This window comes from Prosopis cineraria, unplaced genomic scaffold (assembly GCF_029017545.1).
Source record: "Prosopis cineraria cultivar Desert tree isolate PC_DT_omini unplaced genomic scaffold, ASM2901754v1 PC11, whole genome shotgun sequence".
NCBI classification, from domain to species: domain Eukaryota; kingdom Viridiplantae; phylum Streptophyta; class Magnoliopsida; order Fabales; family Fabaceae; genus Prosopis; species Prosopis cineraria.
In genome coordinates this window covers 11,147,937-11,171,943 of record NW_026555342.1, presented here as the reverse complement: position 1 = coordinate 11,171,943, position 24,007 = coordinate 11,147,937, and the positions used below count along the sequence as shown (strand labels likewise).

General features: G+C 34.2%; 4 protein-coding genes across 7 annotated transcripts; 2 read left to right on the top strand and 2 right to left on the bottom strand.

Annotated features, from left to right (window-relative positions):
- Positions 1-672: 672 nt before the first annotated feature.
- On the bottom strand, positions 673-2,117 carry LOC129286970 (cysteine-rich receptor-like protein kinase 25). The gene is made up of 2 exons (XM_054923084.1): positions 1,209-2,117; positions 673-1,013 (listed from the first exon to the last, which is right to left on the bottom strand). The coding sequence occupies exons 1-2, from the start codon at positions 2,035-2,037 to the stop codon at positions 994-996; spliced, it is 849 nt and encodes a 282-aa protein (XP_054779059.1). The 5' UTR covers positions 2,038-2,117; the 3' UTR covers positions 673-993.
- Positions 2,118-6,648: 4,531 nt separating this feature from the next.
- Positions 6,649-10,212, bottom strand: LOC129286969 (cysteine-rich receptor-like protein kinase 10). Its single transcript, XM_054923083.1, has 7 exons — positions 9,124-10,212; positions 8,645-8,782; positions 8,386-8,507; positions 8,085-8,295; positions 7,663-7,900; positions 7,368-7,518; positions 6,649-7,250 (listed from the first exon to the last, which is right to left on the bottom strand). Exons 1-7 carry the CDS (start codon positions 9,935-9,937, stop codon positions 6,921-6,923), a joined length of 2,004 nt encoding a protein of 667 aa, XP_054779058.1. The 5' UTR covers positions 9,938-10,212; the 3' UTR covers positions 6,649-6,920.
- Positions 10,213-12,239: 2,027 nt separating this feature from the next.
- Positions 12,240-14,036, top strand: LOC129285310 (cysteine-rich receptor-like protein kinase 25). 2 transcript variants are annotated; one of them, XM_054920942.1, is made up of 3 exons: positions 12,240-13,170; positions 13,403-13,533; positions 13,607-14,036. In XM_054920942.1, the coding sequence occupies exons 1-3, from the start codon at positions 12,351-12,353 to the stop codon at positions 13,649-13,651; spliced, it is 996 nt and encodes a 331-aa protein (XP_054776917.1). In that variant the 5' UTR covers positions 12,240-12,350; the 3' UTR covers positions 13,652-14,036. The 2 variants fall into 2 exon arrangements, with proteins under 2 accessions (XP_054776917.1, XP_054776918.1); XM_054920943.1 differs by having other exon boundaries at positions 12,248-13,170; positions 13,641-14,036.
- Positions 14,037-19,686: 5,650 nt separating this feature from the next.
- Positions 19,687-23,293, top strand: LOC129285307 (cysteine-rich receptor-like protein kinase 10). Of its 3 annotated transcripts, none has more exons than XM_054920940.1 (8): positions 19,689-20,660; positions 21,047-21,181; positions 21,306-21,427; positions 21,511-21,721; positions 21,933-22,170; positions 22,252-22,402; positions 22,528-22,854; positions 22,961-23,293. In XM_054920940.1, the coding sequence occupies exons 1-7, from the start codon at positions 19,883-19,885 to the stop codon at positions 22,849-22,851; spliced, it is 1,959 nt and encodes a 652-aa protein (XP_054776915.1). In that variant the 5' UTR covers positions 19,689-19,882; the 3' UTR covers positions 22,852-22,854; positions 22,961-23,293. The 3 variants fall into 3 exon arrangements, 2 of the variants coding, with proteins under 2 accessions (XP_054776915.1, XP_054776914.1); XM_054920939.1 differs by having other exon boundaries at positions 22,528-22,877; XR_008587157.1 differs by lacking the exon at positions 22,961-23,293 and having other exon boundaries at positions 19,687-20,660; positions 22,269-22,402; positions 22,528-22,668.
- Positions 23,294-24,007: the final 714 nt, after the last annotated feature.

Here is a 24,007-nt window from a genome sequence, read left to right as displayed (position 1 = left end):
ATGCTTTTGAAATTCAGGTCATTTTTTGTTTTTATGAAATATTCTCCAAATTAGAGCCTCTTGATATAGTTGACCTTTATTTCATGAGCACCTATGATACTTTCCTAATTGCAAACATTCCCACAACAAACTTCTTGAAAGTTGTCGTGAAACCGCAGCACTAACTAAAAAAATTATGTATATAGATTGCAGTTTTGACTAGTGTATCAAAAGGACAAGTCATAAACTAAACAGTAATTACGCCATGTCAAAGTTCATACTATGTACAAACCAAACCACATTCCTGAATTCAATTCAATATATGAAAAACAATCATTTGCTATATATTCACCATCTTGTCCTTGATATAGCCGTAATTTAGATGTTATTATCTTGCAGCAATTTAATAATATTTAGTAAGTCTTTATTTTTTTTATAAATACCCTTATGCATTGTGGCCTAGATGGATTATTTGAGAAAGAAACCTAATGCAGCTAAAATAGGTTAATTTTTATTTTTATTGGTGGAGGGTAATCATAAAAATTAATGATAATTTTTGACAATATCAATAATTTAAATTATTTTAACTAATTTCCTTAATTTACATGAAGCAATTGAACGTGGCTTTTGGTTAAGAAATAGTGGAAGTGGCTAAAGCATTGGCGTATTGGTATCAAGATTTGAAGAAGTATATATGAAAGTGCATTTTTTATTTTATTATTTAATACATCATAAATATGTTTCCACCTATTGCATCTTTTCCATAATAATTAAAAAAGACAAAAAGTAATGCACAAAATGCGCTGAGAAATGCATCAGATCCATTTCCAAGGCTCTCGATAGTCTACAATGATCCTTGATGCGTTTATGGTATAGGAGATCATGAGCAGCCTACGAGGCCGTTGCTTTATTCTTAAGCTTATATGAAGAGAAAGAAGAGAAAGAAGCTAAGTCCTTAATTGCACCAACAACGCTGTCCCGATAGTTTACTCTGCTGAATCGTGCCACTCTCATCTATCTATTTCCGAAGTATTCTGCAATTTTATAAGAGACAAAAGTTAGCAGCCTAGACCCAAATCTCAAGCGAAGAAAACATGTATAAATAATGATCACTTTAAAGGACCAAGTATCTATGTGGTACCAATGTCATGTTCGCACTAGATATAACATATATATATATATATATATATTATTGTTTCTCAAGTGTCTTTGATTTAAACCTGGAGTACCTGAGGGACGAGAATGCCTGGAATTGAAAAACGGGTAGAATTCATATCTGATGTTGCAGGCAGGAAGCAACACCGTGGCTCCTCTTTTTCCGTCGCAGCAATTAGGAATAGCAGCGATGGCGCTTCTCAAACACGTATTACAGTCGAACACTGTAAGGTCCGGGGTGCACTGTTCTAATCCGTACAGCGTTTCTGTTCTTGTGAAGTTCACTTGCTCGGTCGCAAACTTGGTCTGAGATTTCAAAACTTTCGCCGCCACAGAATTTAGCATCCCGGCCAGCAATTGATTGAACCTCTCCTTGTCCTCCGGAGCTATGTCCTCCGTACTCGACAGGTCCGTCGAAGGTACGATTCTGTTGAAAGATTGGTTCGAGTATCGAAGCATGCAGACGTCGTACCAGATTATGGCCTCTTTCTGAACTGGACAACGGCGTTTTATCTCTCCAGCCGCGGCGGAGACGCAATCACTGCAGGTGGCGACCACGATGTCGCCACGGCAGAGGAAGAGGCCGTTGACGATGTCGGGGGTAGCATCACCGGTTCTTGTTCGGTAGAAATGGCTGCCATCGCGGGCTTTAGAAGAAAGAGAAGAGAGGAGAAGGTTGAGGTTGGTTTCAAAAGTGGTGTTTGGTTTATAACTAATGGAATCAGTGCAAGCATGAGAACTGTAAATTGGATCTGCTTCCGTTAGAAAGATCAAGAAACTAAAGAAGGAGAGGAAAAAAAAGTACTTTGAGTTCGAACTTGACATCTTGATAATGTTAGGTTCTGGTGCTTCTCTCATGAAACTTAGCAGTTGTTTGGATAAATTTTCTTGAACCAGACACATTAAATTTTGCTTGAAAAAAGAAAAAAATCAAGCGGAGCTTCCCCACCTCTGGCCATTGGTCCCACCAAAAGTGAGGAAAAATCTCAGCGCACATAAAAAATAATAACAATTGGTTTTGCTGTTGAAGTCCAATTTGATGGCTGAAGAGAGAATGTTATCAAATAGCTAGCTGGATCTATAGAATTTTGTAGCGTTAATTAGTTAATTCTTAGAGAGTTGTTCATCGTCTTATCTTCAAAGCATATACAGGGGCGCCATCGTCTGATATAGAGTATAATCCCTTTCCTTTGCTTGTTTTTCATCCTTCTATATGGATGACGATGTATATGTTTTTTCAAATCCATCTAGAACGATGCTAAATAAATTATTGTTATAACTACATAGTTCGAGTCATGATGATGTCCGCTAGGCATGGTGGGAATTTTCAAATCCTTCAAGGGTTATATCGCAGGATGATGATGTTGCCTAGCTCGTTTCATTAATATAGACGACTGAGTACTGACAAATGAAAGTTGGGTCTAATAATAAGAAGTATCAATCCCTTACAGCGTGATGAATTAATGATTATTGGAAGAGATACTTTTTTTTTGACCAAAATTTAAAAGAGATACTTATATTTAATGCTTGACTAGTTTCAAACAAAAAATTATTTTAGTAAAAAGGATACTTGTCTCCAATTAAAAAAATATGGATTCACTTTCACTGTTCATGAAGAATCATGGTGGAAAGTTTATCACCATCTTTATTTTTTTTCCATTGAGGTGAGAAAATGATGTATTATGTGCGAGCACTTTCAAATCCATTTAAAATCAGCCTTAAACTATACGCTAGTTGCTTCATAGCATGGTTGTTCATTATTTATCCATCAGTTGTACAAAACCTTGTGAATGTATAAAAATGATGTGTTGTTGCTGCTGCTTGAAAAATGACAAACAATTTGACTCAAAAATCTTCCTTCTAATAGTTTCTGTTATCGTAATGTTGTTAAGGAGGACATAGAAACTAAACATAAACAGTTAAAATATGGGAAGGCATGTTATGTTACTATTTCCACGTCTTCTACGTTGTAAAATTGACATTTCAGGAGAGGCCAATAATTATTGGCAGATTCAACGCCAAATACTGCAGAGGGAAAATAAGAAGTCGTCTGCGGCCCACAGTTATGGGTGTAAATCCTACTCATACAGTTGCCTGGATGGATGACCCGTGATTCACGCTGAAAAGTCAGCAACTAGCCAACTAGAAAACTCATAATATTCTAAGAGTTCAAACTTTGGTCACAATGAACAATTGGTGGCCCAAATAAAAATTTTCGACTCGGATGACAATATATTTGTGTGTGTAAGATAAAGTATAAATCAACGTCATATATTTTTAAATGTTTTGAATTCATTAAAATTGCATGTTTGGTTTTTCAATTTACTTTCTCTGAATGCAAGAAGCAATATTCATTTGTTAGATTTGGTAAAAACACCTTTTAAATATTGATCAAATTTTCCATTTATATATATATATATATATGAAAATATGTATATCATTTAAACAAATCCATTTCTTACTATAATTTTAAATTCCCTTACCATAGTTGTTAAAAATTCTAACCATTCCAACTCCCTCATTCTCTTCGCATCAGTAATTCTATCGCTCTTGTCTTTTATCTCCTCTTTCATTTTTATCTCCGGCCAATTGAAGAATAAAGATACATTCGTTATTTATATTTATTTTTTTTTACTTCAAATCTCAAATTATATCTCTTTTAACATTTTTATACTATACAAACAAATGATTTTAAATAGATAATGTTTAAATATAAGATTTTAAATTCAAAACTCAAATCCAAATTCAAATCTATTCAGTTCAAACACCTCCTTAGAGATTTCTTTCTCTCTCTTTTTTTCATTTTCAAGTTGCTATATTTGTGTAAGAGCAATTGCTATGCTTCTTATAATACGTTCGACCCTAAAAGCAAGGGCTCAATGGCTCTTACGCTGTGTTTGGTATGGGGTCAGTTCAAAAAAATTTTGTAGTGCCTTTGGCTTTGGGGAAAAAAAAATTAATGTAGAGGATCCTTGTTTGGTTAAACAATTTTTAATGGAGGCCCCGCCCTATCCTGCTCGCCAAAAATGGGGAGACAACATCATTGATCATCCAATATTCCAAGAAGTGGTTGTATTGAAGCATATTAAGTCTGATTTTCAGACAACATCATTGATCATCCGTTCTAGGAAGTGATTCAGGCGGCTAGGATATTAGTCCAAAGAGATTGGCCAATGAGTATCTGCTAATACTTTGTCTAAAGTTGCTCATGATTTGATTTTTTTTTTTTTTTTTGAGTTTTTGATCATCCTCCACCTTGCAAACTGATGAATGATGAGATAGTGTCTAAAAACAGTTAATACATCTACATGTTAACTTGCTTTAGCTTGCTGCTTTAGTTTGAGTAATATATCAGTTTCCTTAATTTTATTCAAGAAAAGAGTTCAAGTTATTTCATCTTGCACTCAGTTGGCTCATATCACTATAAACTTAATGATAGATTAATGGAGCAGCTTGCTGGATGTCATGAAGCAGTGTTAGATGAAGAAAAAGGTAAGAAGAGCAGGGATATGATTTGCGAAATTTAAAGGCATTATGTCACAGAGAAGTTTATTTGATAATATTGCCAATCTATTATTAAGTCCATACTCCATTTGCGTCTGAGTTTGACTGAACCAATCCGAGGCCTACTCGGCCGAACTTGAGCCCGACTAGCCCATTCATACCCTATCTACTGTGTGTTTACTTATAAAAAACATCGGGCCGAGCCCGTAAGTGAATGATGAACCGAACGAATGAAAAAGCAAAGGACGATCCCACATATCACAGCTAAAATAGTAAAATCCATTTCCTTATTGTATAAAAAGTAAAATAAAATCCATGTTATTAAAAAAAAATTAATCCATTTCCATGTATATACATTGTGCTCGATCCAGGTATGATCTACCATTAGAGTTTCGCACTTGATCGCATTTCTTAATCCTCCTTTTTATACTTTGGTTCCAATTGCGATTCCATTTTAATTGGCTTAAATTATAGTTTACAGGCTTAAAAGCCAGTTAAGGGTGAAAAAACATATTTAGGTAAGACTAAGAGTAGTTGGCAAATGGGATTTTCTTTCCCAACTCTAGTTATGCTAAAAACTAAATTTTGAAGCTTTTACGTTAGTTACGTTAAAATATAATTGTTAGCAGCATTTAATACCTTTTAAATTTATTAAATAATCTATTTATTCTTTCACATTTTCTTTAGAAATTTGATATTTTTATTATTTTTAATTTGTGTGTGTTTATATGTTCTTTAAAGAGATCTAATTAATTTTCAATATTTAAAAATATTTTCTACCTTAGTACATTAAATTTTTTATTTTTATAGTTTTAATTTTAATTTTGATATTTTTTTCTTAAATTCATCAAATTGCATACTTGTGTGTGTAGAGACATTTCCTGTCCTTTTTAGTTTTTCTACCAATCCATGTCCTTTTTAGTCATTATATATTTAAACTTATTTTTAATTATATTATCCAAATAAATTTTAGTTTGTCAAATTAACTTTTTATAAAAGAATATCTAAATATAAATTACATTACAATAATTAACTTTTAACCCAACTTTAATTTGCAAACTGTACTTTATGCAAAATGTAGTCGTGCAAATGTTAATCCAAATAAGCTTGGAGTGATGTGATCCATCTCCAAATCTTAACTTCTTTGTCCTATTATTCATCAAGTTATTTTCAAGTATATAAAAGTAAATTAATGACATGATAAAATAATCATAAAATCAAAATATTATACAAGAACCAAGATCTGTTTAAAACCTCATAGCCTCTTCACTGAACCTCTTCTTTCTTCTGGGGCTATGTTCTATTTAGTGGGAGCCTTGGAGGTATTATGTTCTTTGAGCCATTAAAGTCTCTCCAACGGTAACCTTTAAATAAATTTTCAAATATAGTCCTTTTATTGAAAAACAAGTTATATGCCGATAAGCTCCTTGGAGCCTTATCGCTTGAAGAGAGAGAAGCTCAAAAGGAAGAGAAAAATATAGTACACTTTATAGTTGGAATTAGACATTTCTGAACCTTAACATTTGTTTAGAAAATATTGTAAAATTCCACTAATATTTGATGTATCGTATACAATTTTTAATCATAATTTTCTGATAAATACTAAAACAGAATATCTCTATTCATGTCCATAATATCAATAGATTAGTGTTTCTCAATGTCAAGGATCACATGGAATTAGGCAGTCCAAGATTGACTTTTTCAAAGCGCGTTAGTTAGTCTCTCACAATGCCTAGAACTATAATAACCCCAACTAAGGGTGGACGATTTGTCATCACCTTATCATCAGTGGATAATGATTTAGCAAGCATAACCCTTTTCAAATTCTTCTAGAATCAGCCAATCAGGCTAATAAACTAGCGGCAAAGGGCTTCATATTATTGGTTTTGTTATTCACGAGTTGCTGAAAACATTGTGAAAGTGCAGCAGCAAGCTGTACTGCTTGTTGCAAAATGACAATATTCATGTTTCAGTGTTCTTACTGTTAATGAGTAAGTGAAAACTGAAAGCTACGACATCAAAATATGTTGGATTGCAAGTTGCTATACTTTTCAAGTCTGCTACATTGCAAAATTGACCCTTTGAAAATCCAATAATTATTGATGGATACGACTCAATATCACAGAAGGAAGGTAAGAATATCGCTATAAATACAACTTTGCCCCAATGACCTGGAAATTCACACTGAAAAGGAAGGAACAACGAACTCAAATAGTATTCCAGCGAACTCTTGGACCACTTAGATAGAGGCACGTGTGCATTAAAACCTCCAACTTACAAGCTTACCGAGGAATTACTTCACTAACAGACATCTCATTGACTGACATTGGTGCTGACTTGGTCGTAGATTGACCAAATTGAAAGCCTTTTGGCATGTTAGGATCAGTTCCACTTTGCATAAAAAATGCAGGCTGCGAAGGGGTTGGCAGAGTCACGGAGTAACTATCAAGCATCAGAACTATGGAAGCCATTGTAGGTCTTTCTGCTGGATCTTCTTGAACACACAGAAGACCAATGTGAACACATCTCATAACTTCATTTGGAGTACAAGATTCTCTTATTATGGGATCCAACAGTCCCAAGGGCTCTCCATCCTTCCAAAGTTTCCAGGCCTGTATCAAAATATTGTAAACTATTTGTCATGCTGAGATCACAGTATTTTTCCTTTTCACAGAAAGCAAATGATTTGCTTGAATCAAACCAGAGAGAGTAGTGTTTGATATACTCACATAGCTCAGCAGGTCCTCAGCACCCTCCATTTGATAGAAAGAACTATTCTTCTTCCCACTTATAATCTCCATTAGAAGGACACCAAAGCTGTATACATCAGACTTAACAGAAAACTCCCCGTGCATGGCGTATTCCGGAGACATGTAACCACTAAAACATTGAATCATCAAAAGAGAACTGTTAGTGCAGGGAAAATTGCACAGATGTCTGGGCTGGTGGCAGTTCTTTCTTTGTCAAAGAGAAGATGCCAAGATATTTTATTAAGATTGCAGGGATATGTAAATTTGTTCTTACTATGTTCCAACAATGTGACTGGTGTTTCCTTGCGTTTGGTCCACCATAAAAATTCTTGCCATACCAAAATCTGAGATTTTTGGACTCATATCACTATCCAATAACACATTGCTAGCTTTAAGATCACGATGTATAATTTTAAGCCTTGAATCTTCATGAAGATATTGAATGCCCCGAGCAATTCCTTTGACAATCTTGTAACGCTTTGTCCAATCTAGTTGTCTTTGCTTTGCAGGGTCTACACATTCCACAAGAAAAAAATAAATTAAAATGTCAAATAAAAGAAAAGTAAATTGACTCAAAAATAAAAAGTGAAGCAATGCTTCCTCCATCTTAGTCTCAAACATAATGAGAAAAAGTTGGAAAACTAAAATCTAGCAAATTAAGTGTGAATTACGCAGAATTGATACAGATGAACTTACCAAAAAGAACGTAATCAAGACTTTTGTTGGGCACATATTCATAAACAAGTATCTTCTCTTCTCCTTGCACACAGAAACCCAGAAGCCTCACTAAATTTCTGTGTTGTAGCTTGGCAACCACTTCTACTTCATTCTTAAATTCTTGTACACCTTGTCCAGAGCTTCTAGAGAGTCTCTTCACAGCAATTTCTTGCCCATTTGGAAGTATGCCCTGAATTTCAAACATAAAGTCAAACACGAGTGTATGGTGCGGCCTAATTTTCTTCATGTCAAAAACCAAGAAAGCAAACAAACTTGATACCTTGTAAACTTCTCCAAATCCGCCTTCACCAAGCTTGTTATCTGCAGAGAACTTGTCCGTGGCTGCTTCAACTGTACTGAAATCATATTGCAGTGAATCCACATTGCTGATGTCACTTGCAGCTACACAACCAAATGGTGCATGCGTAAGATAAGATAAAGTGAAAACAGAAGAGCAAGCAGATATGAGACAAACGAGGAAAGAGTTCTTATATTTCCAATTGACTCTCTCACAGTCTTACTCAACATGAGATCCTTACATTTTCCATGGGGAACAGAGTCATACTTCTTCCTCATTCTCTTACTCAAGCAACAAATGCCGACTATAAATATCAGGACAGCCACTGAAATCGGAACCACAATCGCAACAATCGTCCCTGATGAGATCCCACTTTTTCCTGCATCATCCCAAAAACACAAAAAGGAAATATATGTAATAAGGTAAACTCATGAAAATAACAGAGAAACCAACTTGTCTCGACTAATATTCCACACCCAAGTCTGCTTCGTTCAAGATATTACAAATCATTCGGTTATTTTGTTCTTTTAGCCCACTTAGATTAGATGTTTTTCCACAGTTTTGAACCCTCCTCTTCTTTTCTTTCGCTCTCCATTCTACTTAGCTGTTTATTCACAATTTTAAACTCTCAATTTTGGCAACCTATGGCCCAAATCATCAAACAGATGAGAAATGTAAAGATGGTACAAAATATCCCAAGCATACAGGTAATAGGTTTACCTTGGGAACCTGTAGTATAAGTCGGAGGAACAATTGCCGGTGACGGAGTTGGTGCTTGAGCTGCCGATTGATAGAAAGGGTACAATTCATAGCGAACATTACAGCTAGGGTATAGAACTCTTCCTCCTTGCTTCCCATCACAACACCAGTCAAGGTCCCCAATCACGCCACTCAGACACCTTCTGCAATCTCCCGGCGAAAGATCCGGCGTGCACTGAGCTAGACAATACACCGTTTGGAACGCTGAAAAATTCGCTGTTCCCGTCGCATACTTCTTTTGCCCCACGGCAGGTTTCGCTGCCTCGTCTGCCGTCTTGTTCATCGTATCGTACAATGTTCTCATGAAGCTTGCCTGGTTGGAGACGTTGCCGGTGTTCAAGAGGCCAAGTCTAGGCCTTGTGTCGACGGTGGAGAAGAAGGAGCGGTTGGAATAGCGAAGCAAGCACTCATCGTACCAGACTATTGCCTCCTTCGAAGCTCGGCACTTGGAAGTTAATCGTTGGGTTGCGTTAACGACGCATTGGTGGCACACCGAGAGGTTGACGTCACCCCGGCACATGAAGAGGCCGTAAACGGTGTCGCCGCCACCGGAAACGGTGGCGTTGTAGAATTCGGTGTTGGTGGTGTTGTTGGAAGCTAAGGAAGAGAGAAGTGCAGTCCGGTCCGATTGAAAGGCGCTATTGGCAGCGAAGGTTTTGTTGGAAGAGCAGTTGTGGTCAAGGTAAGTCTGTGCGTCGGAAGTAGGAGAATGGAGGGAGGTAATGAAGAAGAAGAGTAAGGCAATTTTGTAGGAAGCCATGACCATGGACGTCATGATGGTAACGGTGAAGGATGCTTCAGATGTATTGGAGATGAGGCGTCAGCTCTATAGCTTCTGGAGTTATTACTGTGTGTATTTCCATGGCAAATAGGAGAGCATCTTTCATGAGGAACAAGAAGATATTACTGTGGCTGAGACTTGAGAAAGAGATGAGTTGACGATGAAGAAGGTGGAAGCAAGTCAACCAAATTTGTTCGCAGAAGACTTCTCAATTTCTTGTTGGAAAGCCTTGGCTATAATAAATCGGGCAAACGGCAAACCCACTCAACCAGGGGTTTCCTCAACCAAAAGGTGAGTACAGTAGCAACTCATTCAAAGCTATTCAGGTCATTTAGTTGTTTTTTTGGTCAACACGTCATTTAGTTTAATTTAAATTATATTTACTTTTTTGTATTAAGATTAGTGAATGGTAAAATTTTAATTTTTAAAAAAATTATTTTTAAGTAAATTTATTACACCCTAATGAGTAATGAATTAGTCCATTGTTTTTAGAATTATACAATCTTTTTATATTTATTTTTATTCAATAGTATGTTTTGATGAAAAATATTATTAATCATCCTTTCTAATTAAAAATATTTTAAAAAATATTAATTATATTTTAAAAAATTTAAAATATCTTATATTTTTAAATATTTTATCCTATAAAAAATACCATGTACTGTTTTCAAAGGGAGGGAGTAAGTAAAAGCGGAATGGCGTATAAATTAACCTATGCCTCTTTCATGAAAGGAACTTAGGAAAAACAAAAAAAAGCATGACTTTGAGACTTGAATGGCGGGTCAAATGGGACAAAAACCGCGTGTTGGTTGTGGAAATTAAAGGCCACGAAAGGTGGAAGAGTCGTCCGAGGATGGGAACCTGATTGTTTTAACTGAAGCGTTCTATTTCAATATTTGCATCAAATTTTGCGTTGAGATTTAAGAGAAAATTACAACGCAATTCAAATTTTAAATTTAAAAAAAATCAAAATCACTTATTCATCAAAAGATGAATTATCATTGTATTGAAAGTTAATGGCCCTGTTACACATTTTGTTGTATATATGTCACCTTCTCTTGTTAATTACTCCTTTTAGAACACAAGACATATTTTAAAAACATTACTAGATTTAAAACATAAGACATTAAATAATTTTTATATTTATTTTTATAATTATATCCCTGCTTTATTTATTATTTTTTTAAAAAATTATGTATGGAAATTTTAATTATTATTACCAAGGCTTTTACATAAAATATTTAATGAGGATATAAATTAAAAGATGTAAAAATTTTTAAGAATTTAAGATTTTAACTAATATTATTTATGAATTAATTAATTATAATTTATATTGTGATGTGGAATAATAATTATCAATAGTTTTGGAGCTAAACTAAACTGGTTTCCCCCCAAGTTTATGCTAAATTACACCTGATAAATCTCGTGCGTCCCCACATGAGCACAGTTTATAAGAGTATTTGAAAAGACCACGCATCACATTATCCATCAAGAAAAACGAAAATGCAAAGGGCAGGTTTGGTCTGAGACTGTGAGTGCCTTGGGGCCCCAACATTGAAGATAAGAAAATGAGTAGCCATCATACAATTAGCTGAACTGTGATATTTCATGAAAATGACAGTTAGATTGCCTTTAAAAAATAAATTAAAAATATATAATTATATATTTAAAAATTTAATTATAAAATATATATTTCAATATCAAATGTAATCTTAAATTATAATCAACATTTTTATTTATAATAATTTCAATTAATATTTATAACTCATTGTTTCGAAAATTTTGTCAATTTATTAATTCAAACTTTCATTTCTTACTTTTGGTGGGTACTTGCGCAATAGTACCTAGTGGGGAGGATCCACTTAACAAGTCGCAACATATAGACGTATATGTTTTTCATCCTTCTTAATTAATCATGTATGATAATTCTAGTTCATTTTCTGTAAAATCTACAGGAGTATATGATTAACAAAGATTCAAAGATTAATCACAGCTATATAGTAGTTGAAGTGAGTCCATCCATAATATTTCAAGTTACTTTTCTGGACACAATAGTTCAATCCATTTGATAAAAATGATAAGCAGAGCAGTACTAAACTCTTGCTAAAGTTACGTGAGATTTTCTTCCACGCACTTTCATTACTCATTACTACCTTTTTTTTTTTTTTTAAACTTCATTTGACTCTTTGGCATTTAAGTATAGAATTTTTTGTTATTTAAATGCCTTAAGGCAATCATGATGATACAAGTAAATTTACCCAACACACACCCCTTGTCACTTGTCAGTGGCTTGTCCTTTGGTTTTCTATAGCATCTTTTTTTCATTGACATAAAAGCATTCAAATTGGCCAAGATTCTCAAACAAACACAAAATAATAAATAATAATTGTTAAGTGGCAGGACAGAAATGAACCATCACCACCAAGTGCAGGCCTTTCTCCTAAGGGACATCACCAAAATGCCTAATTCCAGGTCATCTGTTCTAGTCTTCTTCCTCATTGGCCTCTTTTCTTTCTTTCTCAGTGAAGCTGCTCCAATTTACAGTTCTCATTGCTGCACAGATTCCATCAAATACAAACCAAACTCCACGTTCCAAACCAACCTCGACCTCCTGCTCTCTTCTCTCTCTTCCAACGCCACCCAAGGCAGCCGTTTCTTCCGAACCCGAATCGGCGACGGTACCGTCAACGGCCTCTTCCTCTGCCGCGGCGACACCCTCGCCGCCGCTTGCAGTGACTGCGTCTCTACCGCTGCCGGAGAGATAAAACGCCGATGCCCGGTTGAGAAAGAGGCCATAATCTGGTACGATGTCTGCATGCTTCGATACTCCAACCAATCTCTCAACAACATCGTACCTTCCACAGACCTGTCGAATATGAAGAACGTTTCGCCGGAGGATAAGGAGAGGTTCAATGAACTGCTGGCCGGGATGCTGAATTCTCTGGCCACGAAAGCTGTGAATTCTCAAAAGGGAAATTTTGCAACGGCAGATGTGAACTTCACGAGAACAGAGACGCTGTTCGGATTAGTACAGTGCACGCCGGATCTGACGGTGTTTGACTGTAATATGTGTTTGAGAAGCGCCATCGCTTCTGTTCCGAATTGCTGCGACGGAAAACGTGGAGCGACGGTGCTGCTTCCTGCCTGCAACATCAGATATGAACTCCACCCATTCTTCAACACCACCCCATCATCTGATCCCCCTGCCATTCAATCTCGTCCTTCAGGTATCTCAATATCAAATATTCGTTTTAAGGCAAAAAGCTGTACTTCCAAGTTCAATTTATACCAATCTTTTCAATGGCTTGTGTTTGTGTTCTCCAGTCTCCATAGTTATTAGCTATCAAGTATTATAGCATGATTATAATTGGAGGCTTTTGATTCAGCCTTGTATTTCAATTACATATGCGTATACTCTGCCAATTTGATTGATTTATGATTGGTCTGATAATGGCACAGGAAGGAGCCATGTTTCAGTAATTCTTGGATTCGTCATCCCTGTAGTTGCTTCGATAATGCTTTTTGCCTTCGGTTTCTGCTCTTTCGCGGGAAAACAAGGAAGAGAGATGCTTCTGTTGTGTAGGAAAACGGTAAAATAAGATAGAATATCATATCAATCCTTTTTAAAGTAATTCTATTTACTTGGTTTAATCTCTGGTCCAGGCATCTGACTTTTGTTTCCTTCATCAAAACGCAGCATTTGTCTGAGGTATAGATGAAGGCGGTATGACTCGTAAGAAATTTTGAGAAGCGGAGACATTGGGACAAAAATATTTTGATGAAACTTCAGTTTGCGTAGGTGGAACAGTCTTAGAAAAGTCTGTGGAGTGTGGAGTGCCACCTGCTGGCTGCAGCTGTGATGTGAGAAGTGAGACGAGAAGAAAAGTTGCGTGTGGCCCGAGTGCACGAGTTTGAACTTTAATTTGCAGTAATTGTTTTGTGCATTTTTTTCCTGATCTGTTCAACTTGTACATTTTTTTTTTTTGACCAAACGTTCAACTTGTCCATTAACCAATGGATATTTGGTTGATGACCTGTGGCCTGCCGGGCGCAATTAATGTCATGCCGAACGGGACACGACTCTCTTCAATTTTTTTTTCCTCCACTTCCTCCATTTCCATCATTTAAATTATTTTATTAAATAATTTTTTTAAATAATAAAATTAATAAATAATAGGGATAGGGAGAGTGGAGGAAAATGAAAAGAAAAAAAGTATAGAGACCCCTCTCTCATGCCGAACTCACTAACGCAATGTACGATTAGTCAATTACGTTACTCTGCGCCTACGGTCTACATCATATTCATTTGAATAATTTTGCTTCCCTCTTCTTGATTTTAAAATTAATAAAAATATATAACTTTTAATTTTATTAGTTTTTATAATTAGTAACTGTAATAAATTATTATCTAATAATTCAAATCATAAAAAATTCAATTTTAATTTTATTTTATATTAAAGACAGCATTAATATCATCAATTTTTAGTACAACAGTTTGTTAGTATGTATTTAATTTTCAGTTTATCAAAAATTTATTTAATAAAAGTATTAATTTAATAAAAATTAGTTATTATAATAAAATTTATATTTAAATATATTTTTTTAAAAATTAATTGGTAGACTGAAAATTGTTTGAAATATAATAGTGAAATATACTTTTACATGTATAATTATTAAAAAATACATTAATTTATAATAATTTATAATTTTTATTATATAAATATTTTAAATAACATAAAATTTAATCTACAATGCTAAAAATTGAATCTCTAGTTTTTTGTACTTTTAAATTTGTAATTTGAAAAAATGTGATAAAGATTTATAATTTTTATTATAGATTAATACTAAAAATTAACATAATTAATCATTTAATTTGTAATTTATAATGCTAAAAACTTGATATTTAATTATTATTATTACTGAAATGATAATTATATTTTTAATAAATGAATTATTTTTTAAATAAAAAATAAAAAATTAAATTTAAAATAATATAATTAAATAATACCTTATTTCTTAAATTTATTTTCAAAAGTTATAAAATGCAATTTTTATTTTTTCACATTTGAGCTCAGTTAAAAAGTTTTTTTTGAATCCACGTTTGATCTAATAAAATAACTTCATATAACTTTTCACATTTTAAAAATAAAAAAATACTTTTAAAAGGTCAAACGTAGACATGACAAATGGTGCCTTAAATTTGGAATGACCCAAAAATCCTGCCACAAGCAAGCGTCAGATTTTTTAGGACGATAAAGGGGGCTCGTTTGCTTTTTGTTTTTAAAAATTATTTTTTATTTTTTAAAAAAATAAATTTAAAATTTTACTTGAATAAGTACTTTTATCTAATTGTTTTTAAAAATTTTTTATTTAAAAAAATAAAAAATACAAACAACTTTGTTTTTATTTTTATTTTTTTATTTTTAAAATATATTATATTTGATTATTAAAATTATAGTTGCCTTAATCAATTTTTATTATTAATCACTTTCATTAACCATAATTATCAGTTTATTTTTAAATTTTAAAATTATTTTTAATTAACAATAACCAAACAGATTTTTATTTTATTTTATTTTAAAAATAATTTTAAAAGTTGTATTATAAATTAGTTTTTAAAAATAAAAAATGAAAATAGAAACAAACCACCTCTAAATTTCTGATTATGGACCGTACAAATGTCGGGATCAGTTCCTCCGGTAAATTTATCTATGGTACTCCATTTAATCTCATTTATAAAATAAATTTTATAAAATTTATTTAACCTCATTTACAAAATACAGCACAATTTTTAAATAATATTTAAAAAATATTTTTAAAATTATCTTTTATAACAGACAAAAATAACATAATATTATTTTTTAAATTTATTATAATAGACATATTTAAAAATTTATATTTTTTATTTTTTATTAATATTAATAAAATTGATAAAAATAATTTATAAAAAATATTCAAACAACGACTCATGGATAATAACATCTGCAGGGCGTCAGCCAGCCACCGATTTTGACTCAGACGAAGTTGGACTTCTCCGAAGAGAATCATTATCTTGATTCTCGCGCGTGAGTCTAAACTCTAAAGCCTTAACTTCTTCCTCCATCATGAATGGCGCGTGTATATCCCTTATTTACTACTCCCTTTATTATAAATTATAAAATATTTTTAAAAAAATTTAACATTTTAAAATATAAAATATTTTAATAAAAATAAAATTTTATTAATAATATTTTGTTAATATTATTTTTTATATATTTTTTAATATTATTTTATTAATAAAGTATTAAATGAATGATATTTTTATTTTAAAAAATAAAATTATAAAATATATTTAATAAATTTTATTAATATATAAAAATTTATTTAAAAAATTTTATAATTTGAGGCGGAAAAGTATTATTCTTTTTTAGATTTTTTGCATGCCATATCCCGCCTTGGAGATTCATTGGGCACTAGAGTACCGTTATACAGCTCATCAAGTCATCTTAGCCTACTGTGCTTATCCTGACTTTTATCGAATATTATATGCCGTCGACTTATCTACCCCCAATTAATGTGTTTTCAATTCTATATAATAATAAAAAAAAGGAATGTGACAATTAAGGAACTACAAAACCATTAATTATAATTAAAAAATTTTAAATTATTAAAATTTAAATAATAAACTATAATTTTTATTTAAAATTAAATATTTATGGGTTTATAAAATTATCTTTAAGTTTACAAAATAATAATTTTATTATTTTTTTTATTTTTCAAATGAAACTTGATTAGCTGTTTTTTATTTTTATTTGAAGACAATTTTACAAACTTATATTCCTCCGTTCAAAGATGTGAAATATTTTTAATCAAATTTCACTTTTCAATAAAATAGTTATCTACTTTTATTTATAATCAGAAGGATCCATAATTTTTTAATATTTTTTTATTCTCACCTCTCTACTCTCTTCTTCTTCACACTCGCAACATCTTCTTCTCCAACCTGTAACTCCGAACTTTCATCCCTTGAGACAACGATTGCTACAAACTTCCCCTCCCCCTTATTCGTCTTATCCGCTACCTTATGTACCGATAAGTATACTCTCTCTCTCTCTCTCATCCCTCTCTCCTTACTCTCCCCCTCTCTTTATGGATGGAAATGCAAGTCTAACATCGATGGTAGTGCCTACACAACCGTCTCTCTCTCTCCTCCCTTCCTACTTCGTCGTCTTCTCTATCAGAGTTGGTGGAGTAGGTGATCAAGTGGCAGTGCCTACACAGGCCCTTCAAGTGATCAAATGGCAATGCATGCATGATGGAAGAAGAGGCACCAATAGGGTTGAAGAAGCTGTGGAGAATAGTTGAGTTTATTGCCACCCTCCTCTTCCTTCGTAACCTCCTAAGGTTAAACCACAATTGACTCTAAATCATGGTAATTCAGGGTTTAACTCTCAAAGGATTACCACATTATAAAGTTTATAAAAGGAATTTCTCAAAATTCTTTTAAAAAAATTTTAATTTCGACAATTTAAATTTCAAACATAATTTAATAAGTCCAAATTAAAATTTTGAAAGTAAAGCGAAAGCTTTGAAAATCAATTGAAACCCAAAATAATGAGTTTTTAAACTCAAAAACAAACTTTGTGTAAAAGGTGACTTGTGTGCTGCGGCTTACGACATGTGCGTCGCGGCGTGTCTTCTTTGTGCCATGCGCTGTGGCGTGAGGCGTTGTGCTCCGCAGCGCGTTGCACGAAATTGACAGCATCAGTGCTGTCATTTGACAGCACGGGGAGTGAACTTCTGACATGTCTCAAATCTTCATCCGACATCTGATTGAGGTGATTTGGTGTCTACACGAAACTTTCTCCTAACTCTAGCTAATAGCACTGGTTTCACACTCAAACTCATTTTCTATAAAAAGTTAGACACCAAAACCCATTTTGATCACTCTTCACAAAATTTCATAAATGGAGCATTCCAACTTAACCACACGTGCTAATAGCTCATACTAAACATTCGACCACATTCAATATACTCTTGCGGACTCGTGCAATGCACCACACACAATCAAAAACACTTATGTCATAAAATCACCACTCAACCTTGATTTTCACAAAACATGGAGGGGGAGGAAATGTTGCACAAAATTAATCATTTTATTTTAAGTTTTTCAAAATACATATGTTTCTACTTACACAAGTATTTTGACTCTATCCATAGGTTCACAACCTAAAACTCATTAATCCACGGCATAAAATACACTAGTTATACATAAAATTATGCAAGTAGTGCATAAATCACGTCAAATAATTCTAGTTGGCAATTACATTAACAAATACACATGTAAATGATAAAAGAGAGGCATATAGATGATTATTCACAAATCCTAAGCCTCTTTATGTTTTCTCCAACTCGGATCCAATGAGCCAAATTCTGAAAATATTGAGAATTGAGAGGTGAGTACCACCATTCAGTAACCAAGTTTCACTTGATCCATACAGTTGCATATTAATTGTAAATAGATGCAATTAAGAAAATAAGCACAATTAGCACATAATATTCAATCGTAGTTCACAAAACTAAGAACCATGTAACTGGACTTGCCACGAAACACTTTATCACGTAATTCAATAAAAACATAACACAGGGTTACAAAAATAACAACCATGCGCCCTCAACACATGCCAGACCACAAAACTAACAACCATGTAGCCGAACTTATATGCATGATCATATGCCAACCTTATATCCACCTGTTACCTCTAATACGAAACCAGTGGCTATCACTTGGCTATGTCCTTCACGGACTTACCTAGCATTTTAGTTGTGAGGAGCTACCGGATCAGGGTTAACTCACTCACTTAATGTAATCTAGTTTCTCCCAATACTAACAATCATGGGGTGTCATATCTCTAATCTAGCCTTCTCATGAACCAGTAAAAACTAGTTAAGTTCGAGTCCATCATAGAACAAGTGAAACAGTCCCAAAACAATCATGGGACAAGGGCTATCTCTCGATTCTAACGGTCGGTGCCAAGGCCAATTCCCGATTCCAACGGTCACTGCCAATATCACGTGGTTTTCAACCAACCTACTTTTTTTCTAGGCAAACTCTCGTCGATGATCATACTGTGCACATTTATCACATAATATGCATCTAACAATAAATTAATTGCAACCAATCTCACATACTCATTTTAAATCACTCCACACATTCAACATATTGTATATATATCACAAATTTCTACTTTATAACAACATGCCACTAGTAAACATTTAAATCACAAGTAAATGGTATAGTCATCCTTTTCTTTTTTAAAATCATTTCACAAATCAAACACTTTACTAATATGCATCACTAATTTAAATTACAATTCATTTCACAAACACAATTAACATTCAATTATAAAGATTAAGTTTCCTCCGCTTACCTTAAACCTTTGAGATGTCAAAGATTTATCTCTCATTATTCTAACTTTTTTAAAGTTTCAACAAACTCGAATGGTGCCAAAAACAAACCTCTGCATCCATACCACAAGAATTTTATCATTATCTAACTTTTTAAGTTTTATCAATATAAAACTCCGTACACTCTACTTTTATTAACTCATAATCAGTATTCATTCATACCAATGGACTCATAAAATTTTATTAATAAACTTCATCATTGATAACATTTCAAACCATCATTAAAATTAAATATTTACTGTCAACTGAAATTCTCCCATTTATAATCTCCCCACCCAACCTTAATAATCGTCAAAAGGGTGTTGTCTTGACTTGTATCAGGAATGGCGTTCCCCACGCCACAACACAATCCCCCCGGAGTTCAACGCACTGCCTGAAAGATTGAAATCAATACAATACGAAACCAGATCGATACAGAGTTGTCAACAAAATACCATATATTATTACCCCTTTCATCAGAGTTGGAGCAGAACAAAACTATTGTTGAGCAATATGTCCTTCTCCAAATTCTCTGCAACACAATTCATACTTCTCGCTCTGTTTCTATTTCTGAGTTTAACAAGTGAAGCATCTCCTATTTTCAGCACCAACGCCTGTACAGACTCAGTCACTTACAAGCCCAACGGCACATTTGAATCCAATTTGAACGTCCTCCTATCTGTTCTTACCTCCAACGCCTCCCTCCACGACGGTTTCTACCGTACCACCTTGGCTCAGGGCACTCCCTCCATCATCAACGGCCTTTTCCTCTGCCGCGGCGATGCCACCCCCGACCTGTGCCATGAGTGCGTAGCCGACGCCGCCAAAGAGATAAGACGCCAGTGTCCCAACCAAACGGAGTCTATCATCTGGTACGATGTTTGTCTTCTTCGCTACTCGAACAACTCCTTCAACAACATCGTCCCTTCCACGCACTTGTCGGATAACGGCAGTATATCTAGCGCTGAACAGGGTCAGTTCGATCAATTGTTGTCAAACATGTTGCAAAATTTGACGGCAGAAGCTAAAGATTCCCAGACGGGGAAGAAATTCGCTGTGGGACAAGTAAACCTAACGTCGTCACAAACGTTGTACGGCCTAGTACAGTGTTACCCTGACCTGACGTCTTTTGATTGCAACATGTGTCTCCAAGGAGCCATTGGAAATCTGCCAAATTGCTGTAGCAACAAGAAGGGGGCAAGCGTTCTGTTTCCAGCATGTATCATTAGATATGAACTCTACCCATTTTACAACATAACCTTGACATCACTACCAGTTCCTCCTCGATCAGGTAATTTACTGATGAACACAATGCGCGATCAGCTTTCAATTTGGCTAAATTGCAATAAGAGAAAAACAAGTGCATGCATTATATTTATACATTGACTAACCTCTGGAAATAATCTGGTAATCTTGTTGTCCACTGATATATAGTTATGCAAGAGGACCAAGTTGTTCATACACTTGTCAGTTTACAGAGACTAAAGTTCAAATTGGTTTAAAATTGATCAAATTCTTCGTTCATGCTTTTAATTTCAGCCTTGAAAAAATTGATATATAGTTGTATATGTTCCTTTATGAGCAAGAGGGATCGTGTCCTGAGGTTTATTATACCGTAGTACTTTTTCTTTTCTTCACTTTATTTTTTGTTTTGTTTTTGTTTTTGCTTGATTGCAGGAAAAAGCAATATCTCAGTAATTGTTGCGACTACTGTGCCGATTGTTGCTTCTGTGACACTTTTTGTTGCGGCTTGCTGTTTCCTCCGTAAGAGGGCTGGCAAGAACAGGAAGTATACTTTCACGGAAGATGACCGTAATATATCCTTCCTACATTAATAATTATTGTTAATGAGTTCCATTTCAATCCTTGTTTCCAAAATCGGATAAGATAGTAATTTGGTGGCTCACGGCTTTATTTTCATCTCTTTGAAATGTAGTTCGAAATGATCTTACCGACATAGAGTCTCTGCAATTTGAATTGGCAACAATAGAAGCTGCAACGAAAGGGTTCTCAGATGAGAACAAGATTGGTCAAGGTGGATTTGGTTCAGTTTATAAGGTAATTAACTTTCTAATGTTACTTCTTGTTATATTTGTGCATTAAATTGAACGAAATTGGTCTAATTTCCAGCATGTTTACAGGGTATCCTCCCAAACGGACAGGAGATTGCAGTGAAAAGGTTGTCGGTAACCTCCTTGCAGGGTGCTGTGGAATTTAAGAATGAAGCTGCTCTTGTGGCCAAGCTTCAGCACAGAAATTTAGTGAGGCTATTGGGATTTTGCTTGGAGGGCCAAGAGAAGATACTCATTTATGAATACATCCCAAACAAAAGCCTTGATCACTTCCTATTTGGTTTGAACTTTGAATCTTGAAACAACTCTCCTGGTTCTTGATATCGCTGTAGAAATCAAGTCTAGGATGCAAATAATTCATTGCCATAAATATCTTATCTTTTACAATAATTCAAGAGCATAGTTATTTCTTGGTGTTCACATGATGTTACCTTTTAACTAAGTAATCCTGTTTGCATTGACTTGATAATTTCACTATGATGAATTTGCAGATTCTGAAAAGAAAGGAATGCTTGATTGGTCAAGACGTTATAAGATCATAATGGGAATTGCTAGAGGAATTCTTTATCTACATGAAGATTCTCAACTTAGAATAATACATCGTGATCTCAAAGCAAGTAATGTTTTATTAGATGACAACATGAAACCAAAGATTTCAGATTTTGGCATGGCAAAAATCTTTCATGGAGAACAAACTCAAGTAAATACGGGAAGAATAGTTGGAACCTTGTAAGTTTTAGACCATTACATTATCATTGGCAATATTTCATTGTTTTTTCTTAGCCTATGGATTAATATTTTTTTTTATAGTGGTTATATGTCTCCAGAGTATGCAATGCGCGGGCAATTTTCTGTGAAATCAGATGTGTTTAGCTTTGGTGTCCTAGTTTTGGAGATTGTTACTGGCAAGAAGAACACAGACTTTTATCAATCACAGCAAGCCGATGACCTCTTAAGCTATGTAAGTGAAAACTCAACAACTATAACATCTTCAATATCTGCTGCAAGTGCTTCCGAAATATGTATTTTTGGTGAGAAACAGTTGACAGATTCCAAAATTGAACACTTCTCCTTGTGTAAGTACAGGCCTGGACAAACTGGACACACAAAACACCTTTGGAGTTGGTGGATCCAACACTGGGAGGTTCATATTCAAGAAATGAAGTCACAAGATGCATTCATATTGCCCTGCTCTGTGTTCAGGAGAATCCTTCTGATAGACCTTCAATGGCAACTATAGCACTTATGCTCAGCAGCTACTCTGTTACTTTGTCACTACCTCGACAGCCAGCAACTTACATGCGCAGGACACCAAACAGGCAAAATAATGGTGTTGATTCTGATCAATCTACCTCTTCAATCCTATGGTCTACAAACGAAGCATCTATTACAGAATTGTACCCCCGATAACAGGTTTTTCTTCCATCAAGTGTCAGGTTAACTAATTAATTCTTGTGTTTAAATGAATTTGGTTGAGTTCATAAATTCCAAGTCCTCACAAGCTTCCGACTTTTTTCAGCTTCAGAACAAAACAAGCAAGGTAGACAGACTTATTATATGCGATCTCAATTACTTTCTTCTAGGATGACGTTAACCGGCTAATTCTGCTGGCGATATCATTCTGAGGAATTAGATTCTAGAAGCTGAGCCGAGTGCTATCCGCAGTGCGATTTACTTGTTGGGATAATCTCATTACCTTCAGTTTTGTTATATATTATTTGAATTTTAGAGTAATAGTAAAGTCTCTTGATTTGCTTGATCGGGCCTGTTCCACAATTCAGACATAATGCAGAAGTTTTTGTTGTCTCTATACAAGAGTTCAGAGACTAGAAATGCTATGGCCTTGACCTGACGACATGAACTTCCTGGCCCAGTTAATTTGAAGTATGTTTTTGGAAAACATGAAGACTGGCGAAACCAGCTGGCAACATTGAACGATTAACACAGCAAATATCATGTGTTAGGTCGTTCACTGCAACGGCATTTAGGTTGACTTGGACAGGATAGTTCCATAGACCTAAAGAGTAGAGACAAACTAAATCCATTTCTGCAAAATGGTTAATTAACAGACGCATGGTTCTATCCTACTGAACAACCTGCCTTGACGCAGTTTAGATTCTCGGGATATTTATATAGTAATTTATGCCTAAATAGTTTTGGAATTTTAAAAAAAATTACAGAATTGATAATTCAACGTATTCCCATCTTGAGATAAAAAACGTCACAAGTGGCTGATGCTGATTGTGCCACAGTGTCACCTACGTTTCTTTTCTTTTTTTTTTCTTTTTGATGAAAACAGTGACACCTATGCTTCTCTTGTTGCAATAGGAGAGGAGGCAGGTTCCAATCCAAAATGTTGAAATGTTAGGTGTAGTCTGTTATTAAAGGCTAAAATTCGAGAGCCCGTTTATGTTAAATTTATCATGTTTTTTAAGCTTGATCTTCATTGATAGGATTCAGGATCAAATTTGAAAGCCTGTATAATTTTTTATTTTTTAAAACAATTAAATTTGTAATTGTATTAATGCATAGATAAACTCAAATGAACCTAAATTAAAAATCTAAA